Below are 23,419 nucleotides of genomic sequence, written 5' to 3'. Positions count from 1 at the left end.
AGACTAGGACACAATATTGTTGAAAATTAACATTTAAAACCATTTCTTATTACTCCTGGAGATTAATGCTCCCCTCTCAGACAGACGTCTTACCTTTTTACGTGTATAAACTCATCGAATGTCTCTGGTTTTGTACCAACACATTCTGCCAACAGGGACCACTTGGTCTTCAGGGAGCTCCTGGCCCACAAGGAGAAGAAGGCAAGCGAGGACCCCGGGGTGAGCCTGGTGCTGCTGGACCGCTTGGACCTCCTGGAGAGAGAGTAAGCATCATGGAATCATTGTTTTTTGGAGAGCATCTCAAAATACAAATGACACTTTGCTGATTAGGTTTTACTCTTTTTCAGCTTTATAAGTAGTGTACTGGTCACCATATCTTACTTTTAAATGTTTGAATTTTAAAAAGTAAAGTTTCTTGTTTTATAGCGTGTTACCTGTAGTGATTAGATGCTGCTGTGATGAAACCAAAGCTGAAATTATGTGCTTTTTTTTAGGGAGCTCCTGGTAATCGTGGTTTCCCTGGTCAAGATGGTCTGGCTGGCCCTAAGGTGAGGATTATAATGTTAAAATAAGCTTTCATTCAGATCTATTTAGGAAATTAGACAAATCTGATCAGATATGTCAGCTTTATATTCACATTCAAGAATAAAGAGTTAAAAAATAATAATAAAAGAAAGACTTAGTTCTTCTGTTAAAAATTGTTTGCTTTCCACAAGTTTTCATTTTGTGATCTGACTGCTGCTTATTATTTCCATTTAGGATGAGGTTTGTTTATTTATTTACAAAATGTCAGGAAAAAAAAATTAAGAAAATGATAATAGAGTAAGTAACCAAAAACAAACAGTGTTCCCATTAAACCGCAATCAACATAGACGAAAGCAGTCCTGAGTTAATGATCCCATAGACAAAACAACCAGTAACAGCGGCTAAACTGAATTAAAGTCTTTGACAACTTACTAAATATTTGATAATATTTTTTAAAGAAGAATTTAATTATTGGGAGGTCTGATGGTATCACAAAGGAGGAGATTTACAAGAAATAAAAAGCAAAAAGATTCCTTTTCAGGCTCATGAAGGGAAGTAAGATAATAGTTCAATAGGACATCTTTATGTAGAAGCTTTTGGAAATTAATAAAGCTGTAGTTTAACTCACTAATCCAGTCAGCCTAGTTTAAGTGATTCTTCTGTAAACATATACGTCAAAATTAATGAGAGAACTTTGTAAAACCCAGATTCTCACTCTGTCAATTATTCTTTTTTCTATCAAGAGTCTAAAATAAAGTAGAACATTAGGAAAACAAACATTACAAAATCAGTTGATTTTCTAAATGTCTTTATTTGAAACTGCTGAAACTAAATAAATAGAAGACAAAATGATAATAACCAATTATGAAGAAAAGAATCAGACTGTTTGAACCAGACTCTCAAGAGAAAAGATTAATACAAAACAAATAGTCTGAACATGGTGAAATAACAGCTCATAAATGCCCACATTTCTTACCAAACATCTTCTTATCATTTTCATCAGTAAATCATACCTAATGGGTTTGTTCCTTATTATAGCTGGAGAGTTTAATATCATATTAATACAGATATTTGTCACTTTAAAGTACAACATTGATTTGAAGGTTTTCTTCCATACTTGTACAATATTTATTAGGACTTAAATGTCATTAACAATTGCACTAAAGTAATAGCATATAAAAAGATAATAAATAAAGCAGACAAAAATAATACTGACTTGCTAATTCTTATCATTTAATTCACTCAGGTGTCCCTGTAGACATTTTAAAAGATAGTTTTTCACATCACATACTCATTATAATTCTCAAATCAAATTAAGTAGCACCAAGCATGTTATAAATAAATAACACGGTTAGCAGTGTGTGTAATGAGCCTCCATGCTCCTCACAGTTTATTCCAAGCTCAGATCACTGCCTACCTAATGATGTATTCAAGGGATTTTTTTTTTATAAAGCAACATTGGCCAGGACTCCTATTTTCTATGAATTTATGTGAAACTCCTTAATTTCAGCAGTGATCCATGTAATTCCACTCCTTGAACACATGGTGGCAGCATAGCTCACAGCCCAATCATGCACCACTGACCTACTTGTCCCGTATCAGCAGGTCCAACATCTCATTTAACATTATCTCCCCACAGACAGCTTCGTTTTAAACGAAATGAACTCGTCAGAATTTAATCTTCTCATTTCCAGCAGGTCAATGAAGCTCCTGCACACTTTTAACACAGAAACTGGTTTCCTTTGGATAAGAAAACTGTGTCACTAAATCAGTGATTGACCCTCCCGTTTTATTATTTCCCTCCTTACTCAGGGAGCCCCCGGTGAGCGTGGACCCTCTGGAGCCAGTGGTCCCAAAGGGGCCACAGGTGACCCCGGCCGTCCTGGAGAGTCTGGTCTTCCTGGAGCCAGGGTAGGATTTGTTTGGGAATCGTAACTTTTTTTTACTGAACCTGCCATTAATAATATCACACATGCAGTTAGAAATTTCATCCCCTCTTTGAAATATTGCTGATTGCAGTTAAAGATAAATGCTTATCATTTTACACAGTATTATTTAGCTGAGTTCTTATTATGTCACCTTTATCCTGTGAAAACCATGTTTTTTAAATCCACATTTTGACAAAACATGGGAAACTTTCTGCAAACAGGACAGTGTTTTATCAGTTTCAGTAATTTGCATGAGATGAGTTGCTAAAACTCTGAATTTTATCATCTTCCAACATAAAACTAAACTTTTCAGTTTCAAAATATTTTCTATGTTCTAACCTACATATCAAATGCGGCAAACCAATTAAATCTGGCTGCATCTTATCATTTCCTGCTGCCTGTTTTCAGTATGTTTCCCTGATCCACAGTTCTCTGAGCAGCAAATGATGTCTGACCATAAACAACCCTGAGCCCCAGCAACATCAAATACTTCTTTTTACATCAAACTTCACTCCACTAACGCTTAAAGATATAAAAGCAAGACAGTTTAAAGTATAAAAGTCTGTCTGCTTGTCTTCTTGACACCAACTTTAAAACTGTTTGTTTGAAATTTTGGTCTTTTATTGATAGAAGTTAATTTAACACATATAATGTAGTACTAGCTCCAGATATTATATATACATGCATCTTTAAACTTGTTTTTGACCTAGATGGGATTAAATCAAGTGATATCATCCAAGGCAGGTTTTATATCTAATCCAATTCCTCAGCTTGAAAAGTTTTTTCAGATTATTTCTTCATGTATGAACTTTTACAGGATCTAAACAGTTAAAGTTGGTAAACCTGAACATCTCTCCAAAAGCTTTATCAGAACAATAAAATGCATTTTATCACACATTTTGTGGGTGTGTGCTGTCACTGATGATTAATTCATCTTTCATGTGTGAAATCAAACATTTTGCTTTCAACTGAACAGTGTCTGTAGTAAATGTGTTTATTTTACTATTGCACAACCGGTTATCATTATTTGTTTACACTCCGCATCAGTGTTCTCATTCATGTGTCGGTTTTTAGTCATTTCCATCAGATGTTGATCTGCTACCTGTTACACACAGATAATCAGAGGTGTAAATGATTTTACACATTGCCATATGTTCTGCGCTCCGGTCCCTCTTCAGAACATTTCTTCTTGGACTAAACGATCCACTGATTCACCCGGGTTTCAGTTCCGTTTCTGTTCCTCCTCTCTGTCAGGGCCTGACTGGTCGTCCTGGTGATGCTGGACCTCAGGGCAAAGTTGGACCCTCTGTAAGTGCTCTTTTTCATGGCATAACTACAGTTTATTGTCAATTATACGGCCAATGTGAGTTTAGGCTTTTTGTCTTCTCCTTCACTTTAACTTTGGTTCGCAGCCACTCTAAACCTCTAGACTAAATCAAGAGTGCACAACATTTATCGTGATATAATCACATTTACTGTACATTACTGGAGTCAATGCTGGATGTTTGTTACTGAACTGATTTGCCTTCATCAGGGAGCTCCTGGTGAGGATGGCCGTCCAGGACCCCCAGGCCCTCAGGGAGCCCGTGGACAGCCTGGTGTCATGGGATTTCCTGGACCCAAAGGAGCAACTGTAAGTACTCGTGTCAAAGCAAGAATTTTCTTCTGTTTGACATATTATTTCAAGACAGTTCTGATATTTTAAATCTTATTTGCTCTGTAAAAATAATATTACACCTGATCAATACTACCTGCCATTCTCTTAAGGACCTTCATTTTGTGTCTCTTTAATTAGGGGGAACCTGGCAAGTCGGGTGAGAAAGGACTGGCTGGAGCTCATGGTCTAAGAGTAAGTAGACTTTATTTGCTAAAAGTAGCACACATCATCCATATAGATTTGAATTGGACTGCAGTCATAAATCATGTGGCCGATAATGAGCTTGTTTAAATTTTTAATGTATAATTTACCTAATATATCCATTCCCTGATTGCTTCTTGTGAATTCTGCTCTGCAAAAAATATAAATACCTATTTAAAATATGAGTTAATCAGGTACATAAAAATAGATCAGAAGCTTTATATTCTCTGGTGTTTGAAAGTCAGACAAATATAGCATGTGAAAGAAGCTCAGAAAAATAATATCTATTACGGTGAGTAATTTTAAACTTGTTGAAACAGAGTCTTGTAACTGCGACACATTCGAGTTCAGCGTCCACATTAGGGATTGTGTTGAAAAAGCCCTGAGATGTTTGTGCGGCTAATAGCATCGCCTTTGGTTCTGCCTTAACGCCTGATATTTATCTGTCCCCGCTCCTCAGGGTCTGCCTGGCAAAGATGGAGAAACCGGCGCCGCTGGACCCCCTGGCCCTGCTGTACGTATCTCCATCTTCCCCCCTCCGACTCGGTATAGCTTCAACGCTGATTTTATCTCCTTTTCTAAGTCTGCACTTAGAACCACCCTTCAGTATCTTGATTTCCCAGATGGCCTCTACAATAGCTTTGTCTGGGGGAAAAAAGTCCTTGACGCTCATGTCTGGACATTATGAGGTTGGATAGCAGACTCAAAGGCACTCAGCCCGTTTGAGGGTTTGTGTTTCAGTGCACTGAAAAAATCTAACTAGCATAAAAATCAGATGATAAATTATTCATGATTAATGATAATAGAGTTGCATCATTTAAAAATATTTTCATAATTTTCTATTATTGTATCTATTAAATTGAATTCAGCGAAAATGCCTTGCCAATAAAACGTGATGATAATGGACTGTGGATTATCTGTTCAGGGCCCTGCCGGGGAGAGAGGAGAGCAAGGGCAGCCCGGTCCGTCCGGCTTCCAGGTAAGTCTGTGTACATTTACTTTAAAAGGCTTCTTAGACTATAAAAATAGTTGTTTTCTCTTAGCTTGAAAGAGTATCAACAACTGTGCAGCAATTTAAACATTTTTACAAATAAGAATGTCTCTCAGTTTTCCCCAGTATTCTTTTATTTTGGCCAAAAATTGATGGTTAAAGTTAAGAGGATTTTCAGGGGATAGTTCTGTGAACACTTACGAGCAAGAGCATGAGTTTCTAGAGATCCGCTGTTTGTGGTGCAACAGAAACATGCATCGTTTTTTTTTATAATTAAACATATTGTTGTAAATCTACATGTTTGTGTTTGATGCCTTCATGGATCATTCTTCTGTCCTTCTTCTGCAGGGTCTTCCTGGACCTCCTGGACCTCCTGGAGAGGGAGGCAAACCTGGAGACCAGGTTGGTGCGCTTCTTTTATGATAAAATATGACTGCAAAGCTCACATCATGTCAGCAGAAAGAGTCGCAGCATTAACACAACCATTAGTACTTTTCCTGTTTTTATTCCACAGCTGTTTTAAATTTCTGTATAATGAGCTCTAAAGGCATACACACTTTATATGTCCTTACCATTTATGAGTTGATAATTATTTCCACACTTATTAGTCATTGTGTCAGATTAAAGAGGAAGAGGCTACAGAACGGATGATCCCTTTTATGCTTCTGTAGCTTATATTTAGTTTCTCTTCTGACTGAGTTTAATTCTTCATGTCTGTTGCTGTGAGACAGTCAAGAACATACCTACATTTTTCAAATGGTAGTTTGTTTTCTTGAACGTTCAAACACCTTGATATTATTCTAACTTTTCTACGTTGCTTGTCTTGTCAGGGTGTTCCTGGAGAGGGTGGGCCTGCTGGTGCCACTGGACCCAGAGTAAGTTTACAGACCTCAGTGGATTTCCCTAAGTTCTGGTCTGATGATTATTAGATATGCTGTTAATTATTGCTGTGACCTTTTTTTTTTTTTTTTTTTTTGGAGAGAGAGCGTGGTTTCCCTGGAGAGAGAGGAGCTGCTGGCCCTCAAGGTCTGCAGGGACCCCGAGGCCTGCCTGGAACTCCCGGAACCGACGGACCCAAAGTGAGTCCAGCAACCAGCGGACAGCGTTCGAATTATTAAACAATGTTCCGTGAAGGGTACTCACTAGAAAATAACTTTTTGAATGCAACAGCACACACACAACTGACTGATAATTACCTCAGGGATCTGGAAGTTGATTTGTGCAGATTTTGTGTTCTTTATTAGAAATATGTTGTAGTAAAAAATAAAAATGATCATTCTAACAACCAAGGATGTTAAAAACTCAAATCTATTGCTTGTGATTTATCAATGATTGCCTCGTAGAAGTCTGTATTACATTTGGGCCATGAAATAGCACTCCGTTCAGTGCTTTTGATGATGAACATTTCATCATATAGCAGGGAATTAAGTTTGGAGTGCCTCTGTGGCTCAGAGGCAGCAATTCCCAAATTAAAGTTATTGGGTCTGAAACGATTAACAGGAGAGCAAAATAGAAATTGTGTTTCTGATTTATGAAGTTCTGCTTGTTTTTTGTTTTGTTTTGTTTTTTTTTTAACGTCGAGATTCAGAGAATAATTCAGTTTAGATGTGACAAAGGGTCAAAATCCTCCTAACTTCTTTTTATTTTATTTTCAAAAGCCCAAACTTTCTTTTATTCTTTTAAAGTGGTCTCAGTAAATAGTTCTCCAGTCTTTCTGAAGGCTTTTCAAAGTGTTTTTTTGGACTGTGGCTGCTTTTGTATTCTTTTTCTGTCCAACAAAAGTAACAGTGCAAAGTGTATGCTTAAAAAAAATGAAGGAAGTGAACACTGGGAAGTCAATTTAGTGATTGCTACAGCACATGAACAATATCTGAAAATTCTATCTTTAAAAATTAATAAAAAAAATTAAACAAAATCTTGTCACAGGTTTTCTGCAAGTAGCTTTTAGGGAATCCACTTGTTGGTGCTAAAATATCATTTTATGTGTCAAACTCTGATATATTTGCTATTTTTCATAGTTTCAAGCTGAAGAAATTGGAACAGATTATAACTTTGTGACAAGATGCTGGTAACAGAGTTCCCATTTAATCTAATTTTTTATGCCTGAATGGTTCATGGGTCAGAGTTGAGTGGTCAGTTGTTGAACTGAAAATGAGTGAAAAAAGCATCCAGATTTCATAGAAAAAAACTCAAAGACATTTAGAAAACCTGAAGAAACATTGCTCAAGACCACTTTAAATTATAAAAAGAAATGCCTGGATCCTTAGAATATGAAATATGTATAAAGTAAAATATAAAGAAATTAAGATTTGCTTCAAGACTTTTGCACACAATATGTCACTCCCAGTTCATCACCCTGTATTTTTCCTAAATCTATACAATCTAAAATCCATCCCCTTTATTCAAATCTTACATTTTAAAATCATAAAGCCTTTGTGTTTTAAAAAGAATATCCTTACATTTCCAGTAAAGTCCTTCACTTCCTTGTCATGATTTCCAGACACAGCAGTAATTTGTCCCCACTGCACAGTGAGCAGAGGAAGAGCTCAAAGCAATGACGATTCACATTTTTAGTTTATCAGCTCAGATTTTAATCCCACGTTATAGATTTTTTTCCCCCGTAAGGTCAAACCAGAGCGGATAGAGAGGATGAGGATTAGAGCCAGCATGTATGTGATGGGGATTGACTGAGGGGGGTGGGAGGCTGAACAGACAGTCTGTAGGTTGGTATTAAAGCAGAATCATTTGCTGCACAAGCCTCACAGCTTTGCACATCAGTCATCTGCCCCTTTGCGTTAGAATAAACAGCAGTTTCTAAGTACCAACAGCCTAAAAATGACTGTTGCATGAGTCCTGCTGTTAGCCATAATGACTCCAGATAGGAAGCAGATGCCGTGTCGCTGTGTTTTTGTATCTCAGGCTGCAGCAAAAAGCACTGATGACAAGTCTTTCTAGTCATGATCAGGAGTGGGTCTGGTGGAGCCACTTAAAAAAATCAAAGTCTGCTTTTGCTTTCATTTTCTTAGCTTTGATCTGCAGAATAGATTATGTTCTGATAAAAGTTTCTTGTCTTTGGTAAATACAGAATTAAAGGTACGCCTATATAAAATAATGTTTTTGATTAATGAATAGCTCTCGTTCTGCTTTTGCAGAATTAGAATCATCAAAAGATGCAACTTGTTATTTTCTTTCAGTCTTTTGATAGCTTTGAACACAACCTGCTCTTTTGTCAACATTTTTACATTTTTGACATTTACCAAAAAAAAAAAAAGCAAATTCTTAGCAAAATCCATCTTAAAAGTGTCAAAACATTTAATATTCTTGTTTCAAACCATTTGGCAACACCTGCTATACGTGCTTAAACACTTAGACTAAAATATAAACTTTAGGGTTTTATATGTGTCACAACTCTCTGCTGCAGTTGCAGTAACTCGTCTCGTTTTATTTCTGATCTCTGTAACAGGGAGCCATTGGACCTGCTGGTACTGCAGGAGCTCAGGGACCCCCGGGCCTGCAGGGAATGCCCGGAGAGAGAGGAGGTGCTGGCATTCCTGGACCCAAAGGAGACAGAGTAAGCTAGAATGGAAACTGAGCCTTTCAAAAAATGAATATGTATATGTTAAATATGTAGATTTTTTTTTATCTGCTCGAGTTTCACACATATTCTCTATTCCTGACTGTTTTCTTTTGTTAATCCCTGTAGGGCGACATTGGAGAGAAAGGACCTGAAGGCGCTTCAGGCAAAGATGGTGGCAGAGTGCGTGACTGCCATTTATTGTAGATTTTTATGAAAAAAATAAGGCTGAACTCTTTTAATTTGTTCTAAATGTTTAATTGTTGCAAATTTTTCAATTTTATTGTAGGGTCTCACTGGTCCCATCGGTCCTCCTGGACCTTCAGGTCCAAACGGTGAGAAGGTGAGTGTTATTTATTTTCCTCTGGAAATTGCATCATAACTGCAATATGTCAGTATTTCAGTGTAAGAGTGTCACCAACTGCATGTGAAACTGCTATTTATAGATTGACATTTATCCCCGATGATGGTTCTGTGCTTCTTGTAGGGTGAATCTGGGCCCGCTGGACCATCTGGACCTGCTGGTGTTCGCGGTGCTCCTGTAAGTGTTGCAGTTTTGCTGATATCAGTTTATTTTAAAAGTGAAGTTTATTTCTAAGTTCGGCTTAGAAATAAGAATATTTTGTTATCAGAATTGTACCTGGTAAAATACACAAATAGATTTTAGGCACTTACTGTGGAACTTTATTCAATTTTAAAGTTAGAGATTTATTTTTGTCACCAAAGGGTCATAATTGTACTTTTAATAAAATTAAGGTATAGGCTGATAGAGGCACAGTGGTGTGGTGATTTGTACTGTTGCCTCAAAGTAAAAACAGATTCTGGTTCAGGTCTTTGTTGAAGCCTTTCTGAGTGGAGGGTGTGTGTTTTCTCTGCTCCTCGGTGGGTTTTATTGAGAATAAAATCTCCTTCTGTCTCTAAACATCTATTTAAACTGGTGACTATATTGACTGTAAGTGTGTGCAGTTGTTTTTTACAGGTATATTTTTTGAATAAAGTATATTTTTAACAAGTGCAGCATTGCTCTTTTAAGGATACAGACAAGACGGTACAAAAACAAGGATCTAATGTACAGTAATTAGTCATTTGCTTGTGCAACAAAAGTGACAAATCATATGTACTTTAGAGTAACAATTCTTATATTTAGATTTTTAATGTTAAATGAAAAAGTGCAGAAGATCCTTTTTTTTAAATTAAAATTAATAATCAATTCTGCTACAGAAACATTTTAAGGGAGTAGAGATGGTGGTGTTAAGCAGATGTTTTCTGGGTTGAAGTTAGACTTTTATGACTCAACCTAAGCTCTGTGTTTTTAATTTCTTTATTTATCCTCCAGGGTGACAGAGGAGAGACTGGACCTCCTGGACCTGCTGGGTTTGCTGGATCTCCTGTAAGTTTTACAACAAAACAATCATGAACATGACAATTATATTGTATTTCTGAAAAAGAAAAACGTGACCCTAGAGTTACAGATTATTAAACAAGAGATACTGTGACTTGAAAACTATCTTCAGTTTATTCATTTCAGTCGAATCATAAATAATCATTATTGCAAGGATCTAACCAAATGTGTAACTTTATTTTATTAATGCACAAAGTGTATAGACTACCTATAAAATGTTGCAAGTGAAAAAGCAAATGCATTATGAAAAAAAGTAAGACCATTCTTGAAAGACTTTTGAAATACTAAAAATTAGTGAAAATGCTTACAATAACCAAAGAAAAACTGAAAGATCTTCAGAAAACTTCAATAATCGTTGATCAAGAGCACTTTAGAAGATCACAAGAAACGATTCTTGGAAGAAAGACCCGAAGAAATGAGGGAGGACTCGGGACTTTCTCACAGCACTGTTCTGTTTCTTTTAAACTCGCTCGACAACAAAGTATCCTTGCAGACAGTTTATTTCAGAAGTGCTCTGATTTGCGCAGCGGAAATTACTGTTTGTTTTGCATTCCTGCCTGAGGGCCTGAAGATAACAGAGATTCAGTATAGATTTGCCATTCGCCGTGTCAGTCCTTGTGCACAGAGACTTTTCCATATAATTTGACTCGTTTGATGATTTTATGTGCTGTTGATAAGACGCTCAGTTTTTGTCCACACAGTCTTTCACAGAGTGCTAAACTCGCCTCGGTATTTTCTTATCGTTTCTTGCTTTGGCCCCAGCTGTTTTGAAATGTGTTGCTGGTAGAAATTCAAAGCAATTATTTTTGCTGTAATCAAAAGTTGACATTTAAAATGTTTTCAGTCAAATTTCCTGTTCAAATGATTCACTAATGATCTTGTTTTATTTACACTTTTTCCAACTTCTTAAAAATTCTCCTGACTACCAGTAGTTCAAATCTGTCCTCTGTGGAGGACATTTGTAACCCTGAATATCTTCCACCCACTGCGTACTCCTGAATTAACACCTTTTGCTATCTTTAGAGGACATTTAGGGCATTTCAATGATCCCATGTGACGGGGTAAGGTTAATTACCTTACAAAGATAGGGGAATTTAAAAAAAAAAATGTGATTGGACAATATTTTTTTCCAGATAGTCAGGAGGATAACAATCAGTTTAGAATTTGTAATGAAAATATAAAATGTGCCTTATTTAAAGGACTCCTGCAGAGATATTATATTAAAATATTTAGTTCAATTTCCTTGTTATAGATCTTAAAATATACTTCATTGTCAAAAACTTTAAGTTGCCATAGTAAATAAATTAAAGCATTTTAAGTTTGAGCTGATTTTCGTGTCACCACAGACATGTTTCTGCAGATCATGTAGTTCTGAACCATGGATTGCTCACATGTGATCAGTTTCATAAAATGTTTTAACCTCTAACTTAAGTTTAGCTCCAATTTTCCTACAGAAAGGAGAGAAAATTGAAACAATGTCCTCAAAGTGTGTGCATACATATAGTTTTGTACAATAAAACATTCAAGAGAGAGAACATTTATCATTGTAACAAAACACATGAGAAATATGTCAATAAGGAAAAAAATTAGTTTAGTTTATTCACTACACTAAAGAGAAAATATTAGAAACCCTAACTATGTTTTTATTCATCTAAAAATCAGGTGCTATCTAGCTGGCTTTTGTTTTTCTATTTAAAATTGAAACTTAGACGTTTAGCTTCCTTTGTCACTGTTTATAACTTCCATCAGTTCTTTATTCTGTCATGTTTCCTTGGAGCGTAATTATGTGGAAAGATATTACTTTGCAGACTGTCAAATATCCTAGCATCTTTAGTTCAATTACTTTTTCCCCAAAGCCTCCCGACAGACATTAAACAGATGGTTTTCATAAACAGCAACCTTCCAAATGAGTTTCTTTGGTTTGTTTCTTACAATAAAATCCATCTCAGGGCTTTTTTTCCCCTTCAGGTTACACTATGATTAATTATAGATTTTGTGTCAAGGTGAACGCCACTACGGCGTCTATCAATATATATATACAAATATAAATAGCTCACAGCTTACATCACAGCTTGTCACGACTGATAACAAACATGTATGTCACTGAAATCATTCGCAGCTTTATTGAAGCCGGTGTTGGTTTTACTCTCGAGTTCATCAGAATATCAATCAAACCTATGCTACACCAAGCTGACTTCAAGTTGAAAATTATCATTCATAATTTTATTTTATAATTTCAGTACGATCAACTAGAAGTCTTACAGCTTTACACATACAGAGAGTTTAACTAATAAACACAATTAAAGCTGTAGAGGATATTCTGAGCTGGATTTGTTGGTTTATTGCCTCAGTCCAGCTCCTGTGTGTTAAAGTCAACCAACAATTACAAGAAAACACAGATGTTTGTGTTTTGTTTTTTTTCAGGGTGCTGATGGTCAGCCTGGAATCAAGGGAGAGCAGGGAGAGTCTGGACAGAAGGGAGACGCTGGTGCCCCTGGACCCCAAGGACCATCTGGTGCCCCTGGACCTGCAGTAAGTGTCCTTGTTGTATTTATCTGTGCTGCAAAGCTGCATAACATTTACTCTTTTTGTTATCATTGTCCAGATAGGGATGTTTGTGTTTTATTCAAAAGGAACATTTTAAATGAAAAAAAAAAAAAACATTGAATGACTGACATTTCACTGAAAAAAGATCATGTTTTTTATGCTCGGTTCAGCAGAAACTTCCTTTTTCATCTCTTTGTTGAACATTTATGGATTTAACAGCAGATCTCAGTGACAGTTAACCTTGTCAGTTTTTGTGCCACACAAGGCAAAATAAAAGACTTGCTGATGCACAAAAAAAAAACAGAAAACAAAAGCTCACATTGTAATGCACAGAATGCTTTCTGTTCCAGGGTCCTACAGGGGTTTTTGGACCTAAAGGTGCTCGTGGTGCTCAGGGACCTCCTGTAAGTCAACTTTGTGTCTCACATTTCATTATTTGAAGTTGCTGAACTGCTTTACATTGGGCTGGTGCTACAATGGATCCAATGCTTTGCAAATGAATTTCTGAATAAATCTTTTCTCTGTTAGGGTGCCACTGGTTTCCCTGGAGCTGCTGGCCGGGTTGGACCTCCTGGTCCCAACGTAAGTTCAACGTCAACTCGCATCCATCTTTCATCCATTTTTTTTTAATCTTTCAAAATTCATTCAATGTGTTTTAACCCAAAAACAATCATAAATAGTGTCTTGCAATAAAAGAAACATGAAAAAAACACATCAGGAGAAAAGCATTTGATTTATTTGGTGTGCAGCAGAAGAGGTCGCTTTTCTAAATGCCCCCTGATTTAAAGAAAATGTAAATCATTCTCTCTCACTGCGCCGGCACCCACACACTTCCAAAGCAATTTGTCCAACACAGTGGGGTGTTGTTTAGATTATTACTATTTAGCTTCAAAGAGGGACAGCATCTCAAAAGTCCAATGCTGGTAACCAGCATGTGTTAGATAGTGTTTGGAGCCATATGGATGACAAAAATATACCTCCTTGTTTTGTTAGTGCAGTCTATTTGTGTCCCTTTTAACAGAAATCTCCTATTATTTATTCTATATTTCTAATAATGCAGGATTTTCTATAAATTGTATTTGTGTCCAGGGTAATCCTGGACCCTCTGGTCCTGCCGGGCCTCCTGGTAAAGATGGACCCAAGGGTGTGAGAGGAGATTCTGGACCTCCAGGTAGACAGGGTGATGCTGGGCTTCGTGGTCCTGCAGGAACTCCAGGAGAGAAAGGCGACGCTGGAGAGGATGGTCCTCCTGTGAGTACCACAAAAAAACACCCAACACAGAGATTTTTTACATAATCTGGAACATTGTGGCCTTGTTAATCTTGACATATTTGGTTTCTGCAACACCCACATACCGAGACATATGGGTGTTTGTTTATCTTCTCTGAAATAAACCAAGTTTACTCAGAAGAAAAAAATAACTCTGGCCCCTTTTGTGTATTTGTTTCAACCAAGAGATCCAATTTTAGCAGTAATGGACCCAGTACACATTGATACACAGAGCTGTCAGTGTCCATCACGGACTCTAATAGCAGACTAAGACACATGACGTCACCGGGCAGTGCAATCCAGAGACAGTGTGATGATGGGACTCCAGGCTTTTACCTTCCGAGCACTCATAGTCGCACATACACACCAGTCATAAACACATGACGAGTTCTGTCAGGGTAATGACAGCCCATGTCACAGAGGATCGCCCTCTCATACACTGAGGCAGCTGCTGTGCCTCTCCTTCCTATAGATTTCATCCAGTATATAAAATCTTGAATCCTGTTTCATCACATCAAAGCCTTTGTCTGCCTCCTGGTGTGTCTCAGCCGTCACTTAGAGTCAGGTGTTCATTGCAAACATGGTTTCAGGGAGGTGCAAGACATTTTGACAGAGCAGCCTGTGGAGGTGAGGATGACACAGACCGGAGAGCTGATGGAGAAATTCAGTCTGATGCTGCGGCTGACAGAAAATATACAGCTGTTCCATGTTCATAGAGTAATTATTTTAAAATATGAACGTTTGTGGCTTCTTATCCAAATGCTCAATAGCCAAAATAAATGAATAACACCATGCTATCCTGGTAATTGTGTTGTCTGCTGTTTGTTTTCCCCCTCAGGGTCCACCAGGTCCCTCAGGTCCTCAGGGACTGGCTGGGCAGCGCGGCATTGTTGGTCTGCCTGGACAGCGCGGTGAAAGAGGTTTCTCTGGTCTGCCTGGGCCTTCTGTAAGTAACCTCAGGTTGTCCGTTCAAGTAAATAAACATTCAAATCCTCATTATTGGCCAGTTTGTCTAGTCTTGAATTCTAACATCTTGTTATGGTATCCTCACTTTTTCTTTTTTTTTTTTTGTACAAATTTATGAAATATTTAGTTTACATGAACAAAAATTAACACATAATTTTGAGATTTAATGGTAATCTGTCAACCCACAAAAGAAAATAGGAGTGAGTCCTTTGAGATCATGATTTTAGATGTGAGGATTTGGAGCTTTTTTTTTTAACCATATTTGATTATATTATTTTAAACAAAAACCCTTTATTTGTTGGTAAAGCAACACAACAAATTATCTTTCCTTGTAAACTGGGTCAAGAACTGCAACTAAAGAAAACACCATTATGCTGAGAGGCCTGTCTTTTTGTAAGGTTCACTTTTTCATACATTTTATGGTCTTTATGATTATTAGATTATTTATCAAACAAAAAATAGATTGAGACATAATTGATCACAAGTATGTTCTTAGTCTCAATCTGAAACTAATATTAAATATTAAATATTAAATATTTGTTATAAGTTAGAGCCTGTCTTTTTTAGTAGATTAGTTAAAATAATTCAAGATCAGGTTTCTTGCATATTAAATTTGTCAGTAGCTACTCAATCACTGCTCTAAGTAACATAGTTTCCCTTAACATTAAGTGAGAAAACAAACATGACGTGAAGTGATGTGTTTTGTTGGTGGGAAGAACCGAAATGCAGACCCAGGCACAGGCGCATCCAGTAAATAATAAACTTCATTTTAAACAAAGGATGCTGTGCTGGCAGGAAATCAAAACCAATGTGAACACCAAACACAACTGAATAAAAAACAGGACTTAACAAGGACAAACTAAAAGCTTGGGACTATACATACAGACTCAATTCAGCTGTGATAATTAGAAAACTAGAAACAACTGTGAGGAAATAAGAGGGAGATCATCAGAAATAAACCAGGGAGCAAAATAAAAACACAAAACTAGAACTAAGAACTAAAACTAAACATGATACTGTACAAAATTAGAGAACATTTTGGAATTTGATTATTTAATACACTCAATAGTAACTTTTACTCTACTTTCTGCAGCACATTTGTATTGTTTTGTGGCTGTCTTGTTCAAACTTTATACTATTGTTTTGATAATATACAAGGGCAAAATACGATGACATATAAATATGATCTGCTAACAGTGCTTTGGTTGACAGTTCATTTGTAAGAGCTGGAAGGAGGGGAACAATTCCGTGGTAGAAATAGCGTCTGATTGCAGCTTCTTTTTCCTGTAATTGTCTACTCCAAGACATAAAATTGGGTGCTTTGTGGACACACTTCCATTGTCTAAACTGAGGACAATAATTTATATATAAAAACACTGTATTTATTTTTATCCAACACTGTCAAACAAAATTGTAAAGTAGAAAGGTTACCTGTGTTGTATAGGGGTGAGCTTTTGTTTCTCCTGCTTATTTCAGCCATATTTCCACTTTTTGAGCTATAAATAAACTGAGCCCTCAGTTTTATTTAAGCAAACACTCATTTAGTTCTGTGACTGTTTCTGTCACAGTTGTGACAGAAACTGTTCAGACATATAAACACCTTTCCAAAAAAAACCAACAACTCAAAACCTCATTTGCAATAGCTTCTGAGTGTGTGTGTGTGTGTGTGGTGATGCCTTTTTGAACACATTTTGTCACAATGACACAAACACAAGCGGACAGGCAGATTCAGAAGGTGAAAACACAACCAACCCTGCTGTCGCTGCTCGTAATAAATATTCATGAATCTGCCATGTGAGCACAATGCCGACGGTTTTGTCACTCAGTAAAGTAAATGTGGACAACCAGCAGACATGCTCCGGACTGACATTCTGCCGTGTCCTCATTAAATCACAGTCAAAACACATCTCGCATTAAACCAGTGGTTTTCTCCTTGTGATCAAATATACATTACTGGATTAAAAAATACATTTTAAAGTTTTTTCTGCTTACATCTCACACTGTTTGATATGTGATATGACCATGTTCCCTGTTTACATCATGTCAGTAGGCATCAGTTATTCACAGAATGGATGAAGGAAATCAGCAGTGAAAATAAAACTCAACAAGAAATAAGATTTAAATAAATTTTTTTAACTGTAGATTCAATATCTGTAACAAGTAATCTGATTATTTTTTCTTTGAAATAATACAATCATGCTCTAAATACAAGTGACCAAGTATTTAATATAAATAAACACTGTGTAAAATAGTGTGTATGGATAAAAGCTGATTATCTGACAGTTTCTTGTCTCTTTTTGTCATCTGGCTTGGTCAAGCAGGATTTAATCATATAAGCTGATTAAATGGATGTGTGCTTAATAATAATTACTATGGACTGACAGTTGCTTTTGTTTTCTACAAACTACTAGAGATTTGTAGTTCAGACAGTTACAGAAACATACTGAAGTTATTTTCCACGGTACTTTGTGTTTAAAAGCTGGTATTTTAAGATGGAGACTGACTGCCCAAAGATGAGAACATATTAAATAAAATAAAACAAATAAAACTTTACTTTTAGTGTTTGAGAAACAAAAATATTTAGGCTTTGAATGTTCAGGTTGTTCTGTTTCATCTGCTGAAAACTTATTTTACTTTCAGCTGATTTTTAACAGCCACGTATGTCTGCAAATGTAATTATCCTGGATTTTAAAGTGAATATACGAAACAACCCTAGAAGCTGTAGTACATGTAAATCAAAGACTGATTCGTATCATTTTGTAAAAATCTAATAATGAGTTGTCTTCTTTCAATTCAGGGTGAGCCAGGAAAGCAGGGAGCTACTGGTGGTGCTGGAGACCGTGGACCCCCTGGACCTGTTGGACCTCCTGGACTCACTGGACCTGCAGGAGAACCCGGCAGAGAGGTCAGAACATGACTAACACGTATAATGTGTGGATTTAATTGGGCAACTGCCACATCTAGTCCAGTTTCATTCCCATGGCGGGCAATTAAAACGCACCACTGGTTTGCATCACATGTCCACTTTCATTGTGTTTGCACCGAATTATTAATGGGTTTGGTTGTAGCGGGCTTCATTATGCAGCTGATTTCTATTCAGTAGGACATCTGGCGATGTACAGGTGCATACAAGAAACGCTTCATGTTTGTCTGATGTCTGACAGGGCAACCCTGGATCTGACGGACCTCCTGGTAGAGATGGTTCTGCTGGAATCAAGGTGAGAAACATCAGTATCAAATCCATCCTGATATATCAAACGGATGTACACAGATCAGCCATAACATTATGACTCAGATGGGAAAAAGACCCCCTTTTACCTCCAAAATAAGTCTGACTAGTAAGAATATGGATAAAGAACCTGTTGAGAGTGTCCTGGAGATGAAATCCCTTAGGTCCTTTGAGTTGGGAGGTAGTATCTCTGTGGACTGGACTTGGTTCCCACAGATGCTATTATAAGATCCAAAAAGATCAGTATCTGGAAAATTAAGAGGTTTGACAATTTAGCTCAGCCCATTGCTGTCCTGCTGGTGGGACGGAGGGGGGCTGCTACTGTAGACAAGCAATTTGCTGCCATGTGGGGGGTGTGATTGGACATCATTTGAGCTGAAATAATATTTTAGTGGATGGAAAGTGTCCAAAAACATGAAGGGTTTTCAAGCAGATTGCTATGTTTTATTAAGAAGGGCAGCGTGGCTCAGTTCACCTGTCAGTGGTTTAATGTTTCAGCAGATCTGTGTAATTATACGTCATTGAATTTGGTCTATCAGCAGCTTTAAAACAATTCTCAGTTTATGTTAGATTTCCAAACTTCATCAGTATGAAACAATGCTCAGTGTTAAGAAATGTTGTGACATAAATCAATTTAAATGCTGGCAAAGAGGAGAGTAACATTTAGTTATCTTTTTTTTTTTTTGCTATTTGCTGCCAGGATTAACCATTGTTTTAACCATTTAGCAGTTACAAACCATGGTGCACAATAAACCCTTTTCTTGTTATTGTGTTTTAATGAAATATGTGGAATACATCACCTTAAAGGGAAAACATCAGTTCTTTTACTTTCTGCTTCATATCTTGAAATGTGTGCTTAACACTATGCAAACAGCAATGATTTTGTTAAATATACCTCCTCTTTTGTCTCTGTTGTGCTCTTTTTGCTGCAGGGTGATCGTGGTAACACTGGACCTGCAGGTGCTCCTGGTGCTCCAGGTGCTCCTGGTGCTTCAGGCCCAGTGGGACCCACCGGCAAACAGGGCGACAGAGGAGAGCCTGTGAGTAATGACTCCAACACAAGGGAGTATATCATTTTCACAGAACAGTAGTACAGAGAAGGATTTCTCTAGTGTTTTATCCCTAACAGATTGTTTGTTAGAAAGAAAATTAAACTGTGTAATTGCTTTTCCCATTTACATATCATATAGTCAGTGTATTTTATTAAAGGTTATCTACCATTTCAACATCATTTTCTTTTAAATATGTTTTAAAATATACTGACTTTTTAAGTATAGGTCTTATGCTGTATGTGAACAATCTGTTAAGAAAACCATAATTATTTATGTTTGCTGAATATGACCTCTCTTGTTTGTCTTGTTTTGTAGGGTGCACAAGGACCTTCTGGATCTCCAGGACCTGCTGGAGCCAGGGGAATGCCTGTATGTGAACACTGAATTGGTTTAACTATTATCGGGAGGACATCAAACTTTGAAAAGCTTTAACTTTGCAAACAACAGTCACTAGTCATTTAAAATGTTTTGCACATGTTTTCAGGGACCCCAAGGACCCCGTGGTGACAAGGGAGAGGCTGGAGAGTCTGGTGAGAGAGGACAGAAGGGACACAGAGGTTTCACTGGTCTGCAGGGTCTCCCTGGACCCCCAGTAAGTAGACAAGTTTTACTGGAAATATATCCTAATCCAGATCTCTGAGTTGCATTGGTTGAGTGTATTTTTCCCCATGTCAATAATATCTGACATTCACTGTCTTTTGTCTGCATTAGGGCCAGTCTGGAGACCAGGGTGCTACTGGACCTGCTGGACCTGCTGGACAAAGAGTGAGTAGAAACATCATCAAAATACTCAGCTGTAAATAAAAAATGACAACATTAATTTGAATTCTAAGCCAAATTGTGCATTTTTGTCATTCATCATCACAGTGATGGATTTTTAACTTGTCAGCTCATTAAATCTTGATTGTATTACATTTTTTTAACTACACGTTTCATTCTTGTTTCTATATTTTGACACTTTTATCTTTCATTTCCTGTTTTCTGTAGGGACCACCTGGACCTATTGGCCCTGCTGGAAAGGATGGTTCTTATGGTTCGCCAGGACCCATTGGTCCTCCAGGACCTCGTGGTCGCACTGGAGAAACTGGCCCTGCTGTGAGTACCTTAAATTGTTCCTTCTTTAAAACCAGACTAGAACCAATGCTGGTTGGTAGGTGTTTGCCAAAATATAACTGGAATTTGAACTCATCTAACAGTTTGACACAAGGATAAATATCTATAACTTGCTGACATTAAAGAGTGTCATCATGGCTTCAGAAATGAAGTTTGACTTTCCAGAAATAGCACCATGAATAAAAGGTTTGTTGTAAAATCATGCATGTCTAATTTGAGTTCTCTGTTTTGTCTCTCAGGGTCCTCCTGGAAACACTGGACCCCCTGGTCCCCCTGGTCCCCCTGGACCTGGTATTGACATGTCTGCCTTTGCTGTTCTGGGTCAAACCGAGAAGTCGCCCGATCCTATTAGGTACATGAGGGCCGACCAGGCCGCTGGAAATCTCCGTCAGCATGATGCCGAGGTCGACGCCACGCTCAAATCTCTCAACAACCAGATTGAAAACATCCGCAGCCCGGAGGGATCCAAAAAGAATCCTGCTCGCACCTGCAGAGATCTGAAGCTCTGCCACCCTGACTGGAAGAGCGGTGAGTGACAGCAAGAGGAATTGGTTGAATTGGGGTGAGATAATGAAGCAGACTGGGGCTAGACTGGGATTTCAAGTTTTAGAAAGTACATCAAACCTTGTTTGCATTGTCTGGGAATGTTTGGTTTGGGGGTATATATTTAAAATAATAAAAGAACATAGTGTGTCACAACATGCAAAACATCCTCACTGATTATCAATTTTTTTAAGCAGCTGAGGAGAAAGAGTGATTTGAAGGAACATTGTCATGTGTCTGTGTTTTGTTTTTTCCCATCCCTGTTTGTAGGTGAGTACTGGATTGATCCCAATCAGGGCTGCACCATAGATGCAATCAAGGTTTTCTGCAACATGGAGACCGGTGAGTCCTGCGTCCACCCCAAACCTGCAAAGATCCCTCGCAAGCACTGGTGGTCCAACAAGAGCAAAGACCGCAAACACATCTGGTTTGGAGAGACAATGAATGGAGGATTCCATGTGAGTTTTACTTTAGTTTTAGTTTTCTTTTTTTTGCATGTAAAATATTGCTTCTTAATTGACTCTTATCATTAGAATTTATTTTACTTTTTAAGGACTTTTCTGTACACCTTAGCTGAGGATTTTCTTTTAATATTAACTTGTCCTATTTGACTTTTGTGACTCTTCACAAAACTAATTCATATACATGTAAGGATTAAACTGTGCCCACTGTAAAATGCAAAGGAAGATAACTCCTTGCAAAAATATTAGCAAAATAACATAAAAAACACCTCAGAAATTGTTAAACACTCGTGACTCTCAAAAGTAGCAAAAATCAAAAACCTGTGACTTACATATAAATTATACATCCGGAAAGTCAAGTTAACCACATTATTATTATCATCTGTCCAATGCAGTTCGGTTATGGTGACGACAGCCTGGCGCCCAATACTGCTGCCATTCAGATGACGTTCCTGAGACTTCTGTCCACCGAGGCGTCTCAAAACCTCACCTACCACTGTAAGAACAGCGTGGCCTACATGGACGCCTCAACGGGCAACCTGAAGAAGGCCGTGCTGCTGCAGGGCTCTAATGACGTGGAGATCAGAGCCGAGGGCAACAGCCGCTTCACCTACAGTGTTATGGAGGATGGATGCACGGTAGGCAATCCTACTAACATGCGCTTAAAATAGTTTTAAAGCGCTTTTTCTGTCATTCCTGGTGGTTACATGGTAAATTCATTTAAATTTCTGCAGTTCTAAAAAGGTCAAAGGTCATCTAACTACCTGTGAAATGTTTTTCTTCTAAACAGAGACACACAGGACACTGGGGCAAGACAGTGATCGAATACAGGTCGCAGAAGACCTCTCGCCTGCCCCTCGTGGACATTGCTCCCATGGATATTGGTGGAGCAGACCAGGAGTTCGGACTCGACGTCGGGCCAGTCTGCTTCTTGTAAAACAATGAGTAATCAAACAGAGGAGAAAGAAGAAGTGGAAATTTTAGGAAAGAATAAATTTTTTTGAATGAGAAGCACGCTTCAGAAAAAAAGATGAGAGAGAAAAAAGAAAAATCAAGACACTTTTATTTTCAATGGGACTTTTTTTCTAAGTAAAAAGTGTTTTTATTTCAAGTCGAACTCCGTAGGATATCTGCACTGAATGGCACCAGCAACTGTCATTTGTGATTCATCCAGCATTGCCTTCAGTCTTCTATCCCTCCCCCATGGACTCCCTCCATTCCCTTAAAAGCCCCATTTTCTCTCAGCAGTCCCCCCTCCCATTTACCCTGTATCTTGTGAACAAAAAGGAAGAAGTATGAGGAGAATAAAGGAACATACCTGAGAACAAGAGGGAGTACAGTGTGATGGAGTTATTTATTTATTGTTTAGGTTTGGATATCAGGTATGAGAGGACTGAGTTTGTTGCGGAGTAATTAAAAAATAAACCTGCTTACATTTATTTAAGATGAAAAAAACTCATCTACCAACTTTTTCTCTTACTTCCTCCTCTTTACTAATCATCCCATCACTTCTGTGTCACATCCACTAAAGAAAACGTTTTTGTTTGAAACCAATCTATGTACTGTAGAGAGTGCAGGTATTCCTACTTCAGCAGCCACAATGTGTATCAAAAATTACTGTGTATTATAATAAAAATCAATGGTGCTATTGTTGTAAAACAGTTTGTATTTTTTTTTACCAAACAGATACACAAACAGTGACTTGTATATATGTATATATATGTATATGTGTGTATACATATATATACAGTTTCTTACAGATCATTTCGCCCTGGGATTTTGGCAAAAGTCCAAACTTGAACCCCTTCTGCTTTTATCACCTTTCTATGAATTAAAATGACCCTGAGTAGTGTCTACAATCAAGGCAATTAGGAACAAATTTACTTCTTTTTTTAACATTTTTTTTTAAATCTACCTCACAGTTTAAGAACAAAAAAGATATAGATCAATCAAATTTTTTA

The 23,419-nt window shown here is 37.5% G+C and overlaps 1 protein-coding gene across 2 annotated transcripts in view; it reads left to right on the top strand.

The window, feature by feature from the left end:
* The window catches only part of col2a1b (collagen, type II, alpha 1b), a 44,245-nt gene extending 21,126 nt beyond the window's left edge, over positions 1–23,119 (top strand). For both annotated transcript variants that reach the window (XM_017408765.3, XM_017408763.3), the window contains 32 exons: positions 156–263; positions 495–548; positions 2,338–2,436; positions 3,708–3,761; positions 3,988–4,086; positions 4,249–4,302; positions 4,772–4,825; positions 5,237–5,290; positions 5,651–5,704; positions 6,133–6,177; positions 6,283–6,381; positions 8,766–8,873; positions 9,006–9,059; positions 9,166–9,219; positions 9,364–9,417; positions 10,213–10,266; positions 12,703–12,810; positions 13,176–13,229; positions 13,354–13,407; positions 13,915–14,076; positions 14,933–15,040; positions 17,858–17,965; positions 18,225–18,278; positions 19,222–19,329; positions 19,657–19,710; positions 19,826–19,933; positions 20,053–20,106; positions 20,329–20,436; positions 20,694–20,982; positions 21,268–21,455; positions 21,854–22,096; positions 22,249–23,119. In XM_017408765.3, the coding sequence (XP_017264254.1) occupies positions 156–263; positions 495–548; positions 2,338–2,436; positions 3,708–3,761; positions 3,988–4,086; positions 4,249–4,302; positions 4,772–4,825; positions 5,237–5,290; positions 5,651–5,704; positions 6,133–6,177; positions 6,283–6,381; positions 8,766–8,873; positions 9,006–9,059; positions 9,166–9,219; positions 9,364–9,417; positions 10,213–10,266; positions 12,703–12,810; positions 13,176–13,229; positions 13,354–13,407; positions 13,915–14,076; positions 14,933–15,040; positions 17,858–17,965; positions 18,225–18,278; positions 19,222–19,329; positions 19,657–19,710; positions 19,826–19,933; positions 20,053–20,106; positions 20,329–20,436; positions 20,694–20,982; positions 21,268–21,455; positions 21,854–22,096; positions 22,249–22,395 (3,045 nt within the window). In that variant the 3' untranslated portion in view covers positions 22,396–23,119. The remainder of the gene's footprint in view (positions 1–155; positions 264–494; positions 549–2,337; positions 2,437–3,707; positions 3,762–3,987; positions 4,087–4,248; positions 4,303–4,771; positions 4,826–5,236; positions 5,291–5,650; positions 5,705–6,132; positions 6,178–6,282; positions 6,382–8,765; positions 8,874–9,005; positions 9,060–9,165; positions 9,220–9,363; positions 9,418–10,212; positions 10,267–12,702; positions 12,811–13,175; positions 13,230–13,353; positions 13,408–13,914; positions 14,077–14,932; positions 15,041–17,857; positions 17,966–18,224; positions 18,279–19,221; positions 19,330–19,656; positions 19,711–19,825; positions 19,934–20,052; positions 20,107–20,328; positions 20,437–20,693; positions 20,983–21,267; positions 21,456–21,853; positions 22,097–22,248) is intronic.
* Positions 23,120–23,419: the final 300 nt, after the last annotated feature.

Source organism: Kryptolebias marmoratus, linkage group LG4 (genome assembly GCF_001649575.2).
Source record: "Kryptolebias marmoratus isolate JLee-2015 linkage group LG4, ASM164957v2, whole genome shotgun sequence".
In the NCBI taxonomy this organism is placed as follows: domain Eukaryota; kingdom Metazoa; phylum Chordata; class Actinopteri; order Cyprinodontiformes; family Rivulidae; genus Kryptolebias; species Kryptolebias marmoratus.
This window is presented reverse-complemented; position numbering and strand designations above follow the sequence as displayed.